The sequence below is a fragment of the Cryptomeria japonica genome, chromosome 1, assembly GCF_030272615.1.
Source record: "Cryptomeria japonica chromosome 1, Sugi_1.0, whole genome shotgun sequence".
Taxonomy (NCBI): Eukaryota; Viridiplantae; Streptophyta; class Pinopsida; order Cupressales; family Cupressaceae; genus Cryptomeria; species Cryptomeria japonica.
This window is the reverse complement of record NC_081405.1, coordinates 10,001,180-10,015,858: the sequence shown is the minus strand read 5'-3', so window position 1 is coordinate 10,015,858 and position 14,679 is coordinate 10,001,180. Positions and strand designations below refer to the sequence as shown.

Genomic DNA, 14,679 nt, shown 5'->3' with positions numbered 1-14,679 from the left:
GGAGAGGTGAATCTCTTTGCATTGTTGTTGATCCGAAAGAAGATAGAATCTATACTTTTATCTAATGAAAAAATATTCCCTAAATAATCTTCAGGAAAAGTTTTCCATTAGAGGAGCCTCTTTTTCTTTATCTGACCTTTTGATTTTCTTTGGATCTCAAGGAGGATTGAGAGAGGAAGTTCTTATGTTCGTCCTTTAGTTTGGATCATCATCTCCTACTCCTTCACCACCAGTGGTGGATAATTTCTTTAGGACCACAGTTTGACAGAGAAAAGGCTTCTTGGTCACCTCGTTGTTGAATAGAGTTGCTTTGCATCCACCATTGCTTCTGCCTACTACTTTTGCAATATGAAATCCAGTCAGTGTTTGCGGGATGTCAAATGCCTTGGGGCAAGACATAGATTAGGAATCATTCTCATGCATTGTTGGATTTCTTATCTATTTTAATCTTCTAGGATCATGAGAATTTGGAATTCTCACATCACTTCTGTCATCCCTTTGGTTGATAGAATTGATCATAATAATGCAATTAATGATTTTGTAAGTACTCATCACCCTTTCAATGCTCCCAAAAGTCTTAATTATCATTGACGTGTTTGAAAACTCCCTCTCAAGCATTGGGACACTACCTCATTCGTTTTCATCTTTGGATCAAAATGACTTCATCTGTTCTCCATGGGAAAGCTAAAGTGGAGGAGATCCATGGTCAGATCCGTTGCCACCACCTTGTTTGTGCATGCAAACTGTTTGGTTCTGATAGCATATCTGATGGGTGGTGGTCTCTTAGGCAGCTTATCGGAAAATTTGTGCACCTCCTTGTTTGATAAGCAAATTTCATGAGATTGTGTTGGATAGTTTGTCATTGACGTCAAGAAGATATTCATTATCATTAAGGAATGAATGAGACTAATGTTAAAGGCATATTAATGAAGATTGCTATCATTAATTATTAATACCCGAGGAAGAATGAAGAGATTATTTGCATAATTTTCATTGATGTATGAATGAGGTTGATAGAAGTATCATCATCATTGAGAACATTTTGTTCATAATTGATGGCATTGTTATTGACAAAGATATGAGTCATCCACAAATGCATAAAAGAATTGAGGATACAACTATGGAAGACAAAAGCAAGAGTGTTTATTAAATACATTTACATGTTGCTAGTCATCCAAGACTGACTTGAATAAAACAATGGCCAACTTCATATCAAGATAAATAAGATAAAAAGAAGAGATAATGTCTACAAAGCAGCGATCATATTAAGTATTATTATCACCCATAAGGATCAGTGATGATATATATAGCAATTAGTATAAATACAATTAATGCACTCAAGGTAAATAGAATGATATGTGATTTCAGGAGTGGACATGATTGTTGGGAAGACATAATGAATTCAGTATGATTTTAGATTACTCAACGTATATGATTTTGCATGTATAAGCATAAAAGTGGTTCAGCAGAAGTGAATTCATGGTTGGCCTTGGTGATTCTAGATCGAATTGACTGTAAGTCTCCAAATAGAAGCAAAATAAGTCATACCTATGAGCAGTGCATGCAACATGAAAATTGCAGGTTAGGGCATGGTAAATAGATGAATGGAGGACGCCATCCAGAGACTTAAAAACACATTCACCAAGACAGAACCATATGCAATCATTTGAAGACTCATAAGTAGATTAAAGGATGTTCACATGTACATGTGGCTCTGAAGAAAAGAGTCAATGGGGAGCTTCTTAAAGATGTAGCAATCAATGTTTGAAGGCTTTTTTAAAATGCAAAACCAAAACAGGATCAATAGAACCCTCTACATTAAATGAAATAAAAAACATTAGATGATTTACATAAGCAGAGATTAATGATATCATAACAGCAGCAATGTAATATACGACAATCTGTATATATGGCAAGACTCTTTCAACAAAAATGCAAGGTGCGATTCATTAAGACAATGCAGTGAAATAATTAGAACAAACAAACAATTAAAAAGCAGCTAATAAGCAGTGATTCATTAAAAGCAATTAATAATATATAACCCAAGAGGTGCGATTTGATTTGTTTCTAAGAGGTATGTTTATAAAGATACGTCTCATCTAAGAGAGGTCTAATATGAAAAGGGGTGTGTCCCTTCAATAAAAATGAAGATATATATAGAGATTGAATGTGAAGGAAAAGGATGTGTGCGTTGTGTGCTTCAAAGACAATCAAGTATATACACCAAGGATCATTAATGAGAAAATGGATAGCAGATTTGAGAAACAGAGTATGAGAAGGGCAGATTCGGTGAAAATGATTTAAGGAGTTTTTATAGCAAATTTATGTGAAGAGTTTGTGATCACTTTGTGGCAGATTTATGAATAGGTTATAGCAGATTTGTGGAAGAGATTCATAGAAAAAGTTGTGGAGAAAAATGTTATCCATCATCCATTGTAGAAGCAACATTGATACGGTGGAAATTTGAATGAGGGGTTGGTGCCTCTGGTGGGTTAGCACTCATGAATTGAATGAGGGGTCAGTGCCTCTAGTAGATTAAGTCTACAAAATTTGTAAGATCATTATATAAGTAATTTGTCGTAATTTTCTCATGTAAGGGTTTCCACATAATTATTGTGTCATTGTGTTTTTCTCATGTGCATGATTGTTGAAATTAAGTAAATGATGCTATTTGACTGATAAAGTTAAAATTGATAAAAGTTTTTTATTCAGATACACCGGAGCATTTTGTTTGATCAATTCTCTATTCCAAGAGACGTTCACTGAATGCAAAAGTGTATGCACCAAATATGAAGTCATGTAAAAGGACTTGTTGTCTATGACCATTGTCAGCTACTGATGACTTGCATCACTGATTATTTGTGCCCACTTGAACCTTTTGTGTTCTCAGAAAAAAAAATTCATGGAAAAGAACATCCATAGTTGGAATAAAGCATCCCATTCTTCGCAATTCTTTTAAGAAGCATGTTTGTACCCATCTTTGAATTTTTCCCACCTGGAGTGTTCAATCTTGGAATGGTTTTTATTTTGCATCAAGATAAATGTTTTGTTTATGAAACAATGATTGTCATTGATCTTGGCATTGACATTTCACATCGAGTCTTCAAGACTCACCTCAACAATCACTTCCAGAATTGTCAACATGGCTTCAAATAATTTGGGAATAGATCTGCAATCTCATTGTTGTGAATGGCTTTGATGGTGCATGATCTAGGATCATAATGTCTGGCACACTCCAAGACCAAATTTGGAGAAGCATTCGTGCTTGGAAACTTAATAGTGCCAATCAGACTGGATGTGATGGGAACTCTTCTGGCACCCCATTCAAGCAACTCTTTTGATCAGGCTTTTTTATTAGCATGCCCAAAATTGGTCTCACAAATCTCATTGATTTCATTAATCATGTGGAATGGCTTCGTTGTCATCTTGTATTTCATCGTGATCCCTGAATAATTAAAGCACAAAAGAGGTGAATTGGCATACTCCAGTTTTTGAATCATGAAATTTATATGTTCAAGAGACCATCAAATTTAGGAAACAGAAGAAAAAATGATGCAAATTTTTGGTTTACCAACTAGGCCCAGGTCCTCTTGCTTCAATTTAATTATGTTACCGTTTCATTGGCTACCACACATGTAAGTTGTTTTCTAACCTCTAGTGGCTACAAATGCACTACCACTTGGAACCCACTTACCATCACTAAAGAGCTGCGGAGCTTTATTAGCTGCTGAGTCCACTAACTGCCACCAACTGCAGAGGTTTATGAGCCACCAAATGAATTTTTAATAGTTAGTCACACCAACATAAATTTTGGTGCATGACACTTTAGGGACATTTGAATTAGTGTCCCTCTTTTCAATTAAAACTCTTTTTTCCTCTTCTCCAATGAATGGGGGAAAACCATTTTAGCTACCACTTGGATTTTTCTTCCTTTCACCACTGGTTCTAGTTTCTTGCTCAGCCACTACTTCTGTAATTAAAAATAAAAACCTCCATATAAATTTCTCCCAAACTTGTCTTTTCTGTTTCAAATTGATCTTAATTGCCACTTGTGGTTTTTTAATCCTTCTGACTGCTGACAGTAAACAACCTGTGCATTGATTAACAGGAAACAGCCAGTGCCTTGTCGTCAATGCACGGGTCGCTTACACCTTTTCTCTCTTCAAGACGTAAGTGTCTTTCACCACCTGCTGCTTCCTTTAGTTTTGATTTGCAGTCTCACTTGTTAATGCATGGTAGCTTCGGTAAGATAAATGAAGTCTCTCATTCAATCATTTATCCTATCGATAAACTATCAGGAAAACTTCAAGCTATTTCATTTGACGATCATTCCTCATTTGTATATATCCAATCTACAATATCGATAATCATATCATAGCATGGTATATCGGTTTGCGTTATAACTGTGATCACTGATGATTATCGGGTTAACCATGTATCCCGATTTATATCAGATATCTTCTCAGCAGCAAACAAATAATGATTATCGAATTGTTATCGGGTGGCAAAGTATGCACCGCTTAATATATAAGTATTAGTTAGTGATTGGTGTCGGTTAACTTAGACACCAATTGACATCGGTTAATATGCCACGCAAACACCGATTGACATCGGTTAAACATACCACGTGAATACCGGTTGGCATGGAATGCTAAGTTACGTAGACCCCGATTAGTATTGGGCTGGTGATTAATATAAACACCGATTGATAGTTATTTATCAAAGGGTGCGATCAAGTAGTGTCTTGATCCTCCCCTCTTGCATATATATATCAATCGATATTTGTGAAGAGGATATTGAAATCGATAAATACTCCTCTCACCTGCCATACAAAAGAAGATAGTCAGAGTTATAATATAAATAGATGATACATAGATAGAGCGAATACAAATTAGAATACATCTTGCATATTGAATTGAAAATTGAACATCATTTACATGGTATTAGAGCTATAGTTAAATCGAACCTGAGGTTGTTCAATTTTACGGAAAATTCAAATCAAGCATATATTCAACATCACAATTCTTTCAATGGCTAGCGCTATCAGATTTGAAGACAGACTCAGAGGAGGTGATGACTTCTCAGCATGGAAGTTCATAATCCAAATGATTCTAAAAGAAAATAAAGTCGAATCATTTGTAAAGACTGAAACTGCAGAACCTGAGACTAAACCTGACAAAACAACTTAGAAAGAGGGCAATGAAAAAGCTATTAAAATCATAGTTGATGGGGTAAGAAACAATATTATGCCTACCATAAGGAAACGTGAAACAACCTTCAACATGTTCAAAGCACTTGAAGATGCTTTTGAGATATCTAATGCTAGTAGAACCTTGGCTTTAAAAAGAGAAATAAATCACATAGCCATGATAAAAGGAGAATCAGTCAATGCCTACTTCATGCGAATATCGGCCCTAAGGGATGAACTAGCAACCCTTGGATATGAGATCCAAAGCAAAGAATTAACACTCATTGCTCTAGATGGGTTGCCTAGCATTTGGGAAACATTCATCCAAGGCATCAGTGCAAGGGATGAATTCCCAAAATTCGATAGGCTAAAGGCTGACTGTCTCCAAGAGGAATCAAGGCAAAATAAGAAAGAGATCAAGCAGAAGAATATAGATGAAAATCTCCAAGTTCTAAATACGAATTCAAACAAGAAAAGCAAGCAGAAACAATTCAGGAAGAGAAAAAATCGTCATGGCAAAAACACCTTCAAGAAGGACCTTTCTTAGATTCAATGTTACAGATTTGACAAATTTGGGCACTATGTTGCCAAATGTCCAGAAAGAGCTAAGCAAGCCACATTTGCCAAAACAGGAAAATCTAAAAGGGAAGAGGACCGCGAGAACTATGTACTCTATTCAGCACTCACAAACCAAGCATCAAACAAAGTTAACTCCCGGGTGATCGACAGTGGCTCTTCCAGACACATTACAGGATTCAGAGAAGTACTAGACTCCATGAAAGAGGAGAATGATGAGGAAGTAACTATCGAAGATGACTCTACACATCCAGTCAAAGGAGTTGGAACCTGCACCATCAAACTAAAGTCAAGTGTATCATTACAACTTAAAGGAGTACTTTATGTTCTAGGCATCAAGAGAAATCTAGTCTCAATATCAGCACTGGAGGACAATGGATACAGAGTAACCTTCATGGACAACAGAGTATTGGCTTCGCCAAAGAACTCATCCATCAAGAAAGCTAAAACGGTTGGTCAAAGACAAGGCTACTTGTATGAGCTATGCACAGAGCCCAATTTAGCCTTAATTCATGAAACAAGAAATGCTAATGAAGTCTGGCATAGAAGACTAGGCCACCTAAATTTTAGAGCTTTATCATCAATGGGAGACCTTGTAATGGGTCTACCTAAGTTAAAGCAATATCATTCAGGGGCATGCAAAGGATGTGCCCTAGGTAAAAATACTAAGGGTGCTTTTCAGAATAGTACTAGGAAAACAAGTAAAATTTTAGAGTTAGTTCATTCTGATGTATGTGGACCTATGTCCGTACCTTCATTAGGGGGATTTTTGTATTATGTAATATTTGTTGATGACCACTCTAGGAAAACTTGGATCTACTTTCTAAAATGTAAAGAATCAGAAGACATCCTTAATAGGTTGAAATAATTCAAATCACTAACAGAGAACTACTCAGGAAATAAAATTAAAACCTTAAGAACTGATAATGGGGGGGAATACACATCAGAATTATTTAAAGAGTTTTGTAAAAATTCAAGGATTAAGAGGGAGTTAACAATACCTTATAACCCTCAACAAAATGGGATAGCTGAGAGGAAAAATAGGACAATCGTTGAAGCTACCAAAGCTATGATTCTTGATCAGAATCTAAATGACAATCTTTGGGCAGAAGCAACTAGCATTGCTGTATATATTCAAAACATGTCTTCACTCTCATCTTGAAGATAAGACCCCTGAGGAAGTCTTTACTAAATCAAAACCTGATATTAGCCACCTTAGAATATTTGGATTCCCTGTCTATATTCATGTACCTAGGGAGAAAAGATTAAAATTAGAGCCTTCTGGAAAAAGGGGAATCCTTGTAGGATATAGTGAAACCTCCAAGGCTTACAGGATCTATATACTTGGTCAAAAGAATATTGAACTAAGTAGGGATGTGATCTTTGAAGAAGACTTAGCCTTCAAAAGAGCCCAAAGCTCTCTAGACCCTGAAGTCTATATCCCCACCCTTAGCATAGATTGAGATCCTACTCCTAAGCTTTAGAGGGAGAATCCTGAGGAAACTATAAGTGAAACTCAAAGTTCACCTAGAGAAAACCTCAAGAAAAGACCACTATGGGCCACCAAGACTGTAGCAGAAGCTCAGAAGTTTGTTGCTCCTTCAGGGACCTTCAGGGAAAGCAAAGGCCTAATAAATTCACTAGCTATGTTGCCTTTATGAATGATCTCTCTAAAGCCGAACCAAACAATGTATCAGAGGCACTTGAACATCAATTATGGAAGGATGCCATGTCTGAAGAGTATCAATCCATTATGAAAAATGATGTTTGGGAGATTGTTCCTAGGCCAACTAAGAAATCTGTTGTTTCATCTAAATGGCTTTTTAAGATCAAACATGTTGCAGACGGTAGTATTGAAAAACACAAGGCTAGATTTGTAGCTAGAGGTTTCTCACAAAGGGAAGGAATAGATTATGAAGAAACTTTTGCACCTGTTGCCAGATATACATCAGTAAGAGTTGTATTAGCCATTGCAGCAGCAAAGGGGTGGAAGGTACACCAAATGGATGTTAAGACAACATTTCTAAATGGTGAGATCTCAGAAGAAGTCTACCTAGAGCAACCTGAAGGGTTTGAAATTCATGATGTAGAGTCTCATGTGTGTAGACTCAAGAAAGCTCTTTATGGGCTTAAACAGGCTCTCAGGGCCTGGTATGAAAGAATTGACACCTATCTCTCAGGACTAGGCTTCTCTAAGAATGATGTAGATCCTAATCTCTACTACAAAAGATATAAAGGTGATATGCTAATGTTGATTTTATATGTTGATGACTTATTAATCACAGGAAATGATCATCTTATAGATCAATGCAAGAAAGATCTATCCAAAGAATTTGATATGAAGGACTTGGGACTCCTTCATTACTTCCTAGGATTGGAAGTATGGCAAAATTCTGACAACATTATACTAAACCAAGGTGAAGAGATTCAAATGCTTAATTGTAGGCCCATGACCTCTCCTATGGAAACCAATTTACACAAACTTAAAGAAGCAGTAGCAGAGTCACAACCCACTGACTCTACTCAATACAGACAAATGATTGGGTCCCTGATGTACCTGGTGAATACAAGGCTAGATATCTGTTATGCAGTTAATGCCTTAAGTCAGTTTATGGGTGAACCTAAGGAGATACACCTGGTTGCAGTAAAACACATCATGAGATACCTACAAGGTACCCTAAACCTTGGTCTCAAATATGAGAAAGTTGATATAGACCTACATGGATTTACAGATTCAGATTGGGTTTACAGATTCAGATTGGGCTGGAAGTGTAACTGCCAGGAAAAGCACTTCAGGGTGTTGCTTCAGTCTAGGTTCAGCCATGATATCTTGGATCAGTAGGAAGCAGTCCTCTGTAGCTCAAAGCTCCACCGAGGCAGAATACATTGCAGCTTCTATGGCTGCCCAAGAGGCAGTATGGCTTAGGAAGTTGCTTGTGGGTTTGTTTGGAGAACCTATGAAACCCACTGTTATACATTGTGACAATCAGAGCTGCATAAAACTTTCAGTAAATCCAATGTTCCATGACAGATCCAAGCATATTGAGATTCCATACCACTATGTGCGAGATATGGTAGACAAAAATGTGATTCAATTAGAATATGTTTGTACAGGAGATCAAACGGCAGATATTCTGACCAAACCTCTTTCCAGAGTGAAGGTTGATCACTTCAGAAAAGGTTTAGGTATGATAGAAAGGTGATTTGCTTTGTAATCTGTATTTACATATCAATAAGATGTTTAATGTGTAAACTTCTTTGTTATGATAGGACATTTTGGGTTCATATCTAAGAGGTGGCAATCTCTCAAGATAATGAACACTTGTATGTAGACATTATAAGGTGACGATCTTATAATGTCCAAACCAGTTATCATGTTGGATCTCTGGTGTGTCATGGATGAGCCATGATTGTGTTGTGGTAAAGCATTTGTATAAGATGTTAGTGCACCTACCACAACTTGGATAAAGATGAGAATTGAATATTTTCTCATATGATTATCCTTAAGTATTGCATGTTTAGGCAATACTGATATCACATGCTTAGGTGATATCCTGTCATCACAAGATTGACATGATGGACATTTTGTATCACGTGTTTAGGTGATACTTCATATCATGTGATTAGGTGATATGATTTCTTAGAAAGTTAGATTGTGTAAAGAATACTAACCATCATTTGAATTGTGATGCTTGATATACTGTTCTCATTTATCTTACCTAGCTAAGAGGGAGTGTTAATGCATGGTAGCTTTGGTAAGATAAATGATTGAATGAGAGATAAATGAAGTCTCTCATTCAATCATTTATCCTATCGATAAACTATCAGTAAAACTTCAAGCTATTTCATTTGATGATCATTCCTCATTTGTATATATCCAATCTACAATATCGATAATCATATCATAGCATGGTATATCGGTTTGCATTATAACTGTGATCATCGATGATTATCGGGTTAACCATGTATCCCGATTTATATCGGATATCTTCTCAGCAGCAAACAAATAATGATTATCGAATTATTATCGGGTGGCAAAGTATGCACCGCTTAATATATAAGTATTAGTTAGTGATTGGTGTCGGTTAACTTAGACACCGATTGACATCGGTTAAACATACCACGTGAATACCGGTTGGCATGGAATGCTAAGTTACGTAGACCCTGATTAGTATCGGGCTGGTGATTAACATAAACACCGATTGATAGTTATATATCAAAGGGTGCGATCAAGTAGTGTCTTGATCCTCCCCTCTTGCATATATATATCAATCGATATTTGTGAAGAGGATATTGAAATCGATAAATACTCCTCTCACCTGCCATACAAAAGAAGATAGTCAGAGTTATAATATAAATAGATAATACATAGATAGAGAGAATGTCATGTCCCCTCCTTGATCATTATATATATCCTAAATGAAGTAATTATTATTATTAATTAATATAATAATAACAACGAACTTCTATTTTGGAAATTTATTTATTTATTAAATGTATTATTTAATTAATATCTATTAATATTTATTACTAATAATATTCCTGAAATATTCAAATTAAAATAAATTAATATTAGCTCTTACTTGGCATCAAAATACAATTGGAGGTTCTAAATCAATTATCACAGGTATAAGGGATCAACAGCTCATTACAATCACCATTCATATAATATGTAACAACTCATAAACCGACACTAGTCTATATGATGTACAGCTTATTAGGGTGATTGTGCAAAGTTCCTATTTACGATGTTTGAGGTTCTTCATCAAATATTATTATTATTGATCAAAACATTGACTTAAGAAGAACGATGACATGAAGAACCACGTAACCACAAGACTACGTACCCATCAACATTAAAAGATTTCGATTACCAATACAAGAGAGGTTTGATCATATCTAGCAAATAATATGAGTGCAGTAGCCAATATAGCTATGTTTCCCATAATATCAGCAAAGAAAATATTCATATCACGTTGAACAATCATTGGAAGGGTTTTGACTGAATAAAATAATACTATCGCTAGTCAATATAATTGCATATATCCTGAAGTTACTAAGAGAGCGATCCGTGTCTACGATTCATTAACAAACAACTTTAATAGAAGACAAGAAAACGAAGATCCATATATCAGCAAGAACATTCCCGTAAACCACCATTCACATGGAATGTTTTCGTATATAACAGTAGCGATGATAATTAGAGAAATGTGTAAAACAGCGATTGCTAATATAAGAACGAACAAACAATTAAAAAAGTAGTTGATAAGCAAAGGAGTTAATAGTATAATTCAAGAGGTGCGATCTGTTTGTTTCTAAGTGGTCTATTTATTAAGACATGTCTCTTCTAAAGGGGTGCGCCCTTCAAAAAAAGATGTATATATAAATATGGAAGGAGGTCTGCTGCGTGGAGAGGGGAGAGGTCTGGAAGGTACAGCTGCAGGTTACCATAGGTAAGCAATGAATAAATACTCCATTATATATATTAATAAATATAAATAATGAACATTTTATTATATACGTTAATGAATATAATTAATGCTTATTTAATATATATATTAATGAATGAATATTTTAATGTGTGTATTAATGAATGTTAATAATGAATATTAATGAACATTAATAATGAATATTTTAGTACATATATTAATGAATGTTAATAATGAATATTAATGAATATTTTAGTACGTATATTAATAAATGTTAATAATGAATATTAATGAATACTAATAATGAATATTGTTGATGAATATAAGTAATGAACATTTTTCGTTAATGAATGGTTCTTAGATGTTAATGAATATATAGCAAGGCCTAGTAGGACTATATGTTAAGAAATAAATGTGAATATTGGTTAATGAACATTTTAAGGAATATATGTAGGGAATACATGTTAAATCAGGAATATGTACATATGAATTATGGAATAGGAAAAATGGTAATAAAAGACAAAAATGTATTATAAATGTAATCACATGTTGGAGGCTATAGGGAGGTAACTCCCTTAGTCTAAGGGAGGGATTATGACAATCCCTAGGGCAGTATATACTGAAAATTGATATGCATATGTATGGTTTGGTTGTATAAACCCAACCAAGAAGAGACGGATCTGGCCAATCCCCTCTGAGGACTTGGATGATGAAGGCATTACCCAAGGCAAGGAATAGACAAGGGTCTTCCTTGGATGGCTTGGGTGTGAGAGGTTACACCCAAGACAGGAATTGAATTCATCTTCGATTTCCTGAAGGGCTTGGAACAAAGGGGTTCCAAGAGGGTGAGCTTCACGGCCGCCTAAGGACATCTTGGAACCAAGGAGGGCAAGCCTTACGGCCGCCTATGGCATACTTTCGTATGGCATTCGTATCCTTTTTATTAGATGAAAATTATGAATATGTTAATTAAGTATTTTAAAGCTAGATTGAAATTTAGATTAGTTATATATTTATATGCCTGTGGTAGTCTAACAATATGTTTTGCAGGATAGTGATCTCTAACTAGTAGGACATTACAGAGAATACAAATTAGAATACATCTTGCATATTGAATTGAAAATTGAACATCATTTACATCACTAAAGGATTAAAAAAAAACTTGCTCACCATTCAAGCTTCTTTAGCCTACTGCCCTCGTCACAATTCACACAGCTTTCAAACTTGATGTCCTGCCACTTTTCCTGATCAAGCCTCCTCCTCGCTGCTCCCTAAGATTGCTTTGTTTGAGTGTGGGGTTTGGAGGAAGATGGAACTTTCTATAGGCACCAATGATGCTATAATTTGCGCCTTTCAAATGGATTAACATGCCCATCTCTGTTTCCAACAATTTCCGGAGTTAACAATAATATCCAGTTACAGTTGAATAAGCAAACCTTCTTATAAATGTCACATTCTGGCGCTTGATAGAAAGAGCAAACATAATTTGCAGCACAAGTATTGGTAAGGAACCCCAGAAGTTTCATTTTTTAATGAATCCAAATGACTTGTTTCAATCTCTCTGCTTTCTGCATGTATTCCTCTCTTCTTCACTATTTTTTTATGGGCAGTGAATTCCTTAGACATGGCTCATTTAAAATTAAGCAGGGTATGAGGATGGGTGGTTAAACTATAATTTTTCTTGCTTCTGCCTCCCCTAACAAATAGCACAAGCATTCTATAGCCACGTTGCCTTCAGAATGGCACATCAACAAATTTAAACATGACTTTAGCATGGAAGTGGAGGCAGAGGTAAATTGTTTGATTTTCTTACAACTATTTAAATATTATGTCAAAATTTCTGTTTTGAAGCTCTGAATGTGCTCAGGGAGTTTGAGTAAGGAATTCCTGATTCCAGTCACTAACAGTGAACAATAAAAAAGAACAGCAAAATCACATCTTCAACCAAGGATCGTCTACCATAGTAAAGGTCTTTTCAGTTTGTCAGTAAGATTGATATGATGGTACATCAATTTATGTTGAAGAATGGTCGAGAGTGAAAGTGAACTTACAGCAATGAGTTTCACGAAAGAGGCTTGAATCAGTCTTGTTTTTATTTTTGTTATAAATATTAGATAGCAGCACTAACAGATTACAGTGATTTAATTTGACACAATCATAACTTTGGTTTTTTCTTTTCTGCATTTCACGAAAGATTTTCTTTGATATACAAAAACACCTTAAGAAAGGATTACTACGTTCTGCTGAAAGTTGTAAAAAGAAAATGCAGGCTGACATATTTCCCGCTGAAATAGACAAGCATGCAAAAATATGTTATTGAATCGATTTGGAAGCATGTGACCTGCCAGAATTGATGCTTTAGGGTTCTAAGGAGTCACGATAGACCAAGAACAGCCATTCCCAAAACATCTATTTTTGTACACAATTATCACTGGAAAAAATCCTCTTTATATTCTGCTAATTTTATCAGTTGATCTGCAAGGCTTTGTTTCTTAATGTGGATGGGTTGGAAGCTTAATAATTTCCATTGTTTAAGTACCTGATGATCATTCGTAGAAATTTGCTTGCCCATATTCACATTTTGCACCTCATTTTTGTTAATTTTTTTGAAAATTGTTATTCATTTTTTGATAATGGAAGTAAACAATTTCTCTTTTGTTATCTCTGTTGCAGGTGGATATAGAATTTTTACGAAAACGCCTTTCAGAGGTGTTGGAAGAACATTATAGCAAAGGATGTAAAGGCCAAACAAAATTTTGTATAGAAAGTCAGTTTAATATTTATGCTCTATACATGCAGTGTAGCATGTGTGAAGCCTTTGAGATTGTATTATGAGCCTAACATATGCAGATGAATGTATATAGTTTTATTTTGTCATCATTTACCATAACAATCTTGAGACAAGATTCAATATGGATAACATGCAACCAAATGAGCTTGTCAAGCGGATTGCACTAACAGTATATTAGAGCATTCAAAGAATTCAATCATGCTAATGACAGTTATAGATCAACCCGGATAAATTTGCTTCTTGTAGGTTGCATGGGAATTATTTCAAGCTTTAACAAAGTTGCTTCTATATTTATGTCTCTTACAAAGAAAGTCTGTGCTCCTTTCTTCCTCTTGTCAAAATATTGGTTTGGTTTTCAGGTGTTGTGGCCCATGTTTTCAATTTGGGTTTTGAGTTTAATTATTTGCTAGTAATTAATTTTAATCTCTACTTAATTGTAATTGAACAATTGTGCTCATGTTTTTTATTCAATTTTTGCAATCTTTTTTATATAAAAGGTTTTCAATTTGTTAAGAATATGTATGAAGATTTTACATGCGGCAGTTATAGATTATCAAGCTTGTTTACCAGGAAATATATTCTATTTAAGCATTTTGTCTCAGTAATTATCATTATCACTGTGATTCGACGCATTGGAAAATTGTGCACTAATTTTCTGTTGCATGTGTATGAATTTGCTTCAGAACATGGAGAAA

At 35.1% G+C, this 14,679-nt stretch overlaps 1 protein-coding gene across 7 annotated transcripts in view; it reads left to right on the top strand.

Annotated features, from left to right (window-relative positions):
• LOC131036657 (uncharacterized) overlaps positions 1-14,342 on the top strand; it is a 194,891-nt gene extending 180,549 nt beyond the window's left edge. For 5 of the 7 annotated variants that reach the window (XM_057968596.1, XM_057968598.1, XM_057968600.1 and 2 more), the window contains one exon: positions 13,867-14,342. In XM_057968596.1, the coding sequence (XP_057824579.1) occupies positions 13,867-14,028 (162 nt within the window). In that variant the 3' untranslated portion in view covers positions 14,029-14,342. The remainder of the gene's footprint in view (positions 1-13,866) is intronic. The other 2 variants (XM_057968602.2, XM_057968599.2) reach the window with 1 other exon arrangement.
• The last annotated feature ends 337 nt before the right edge of the window (positions 14,343-14,679 follow it).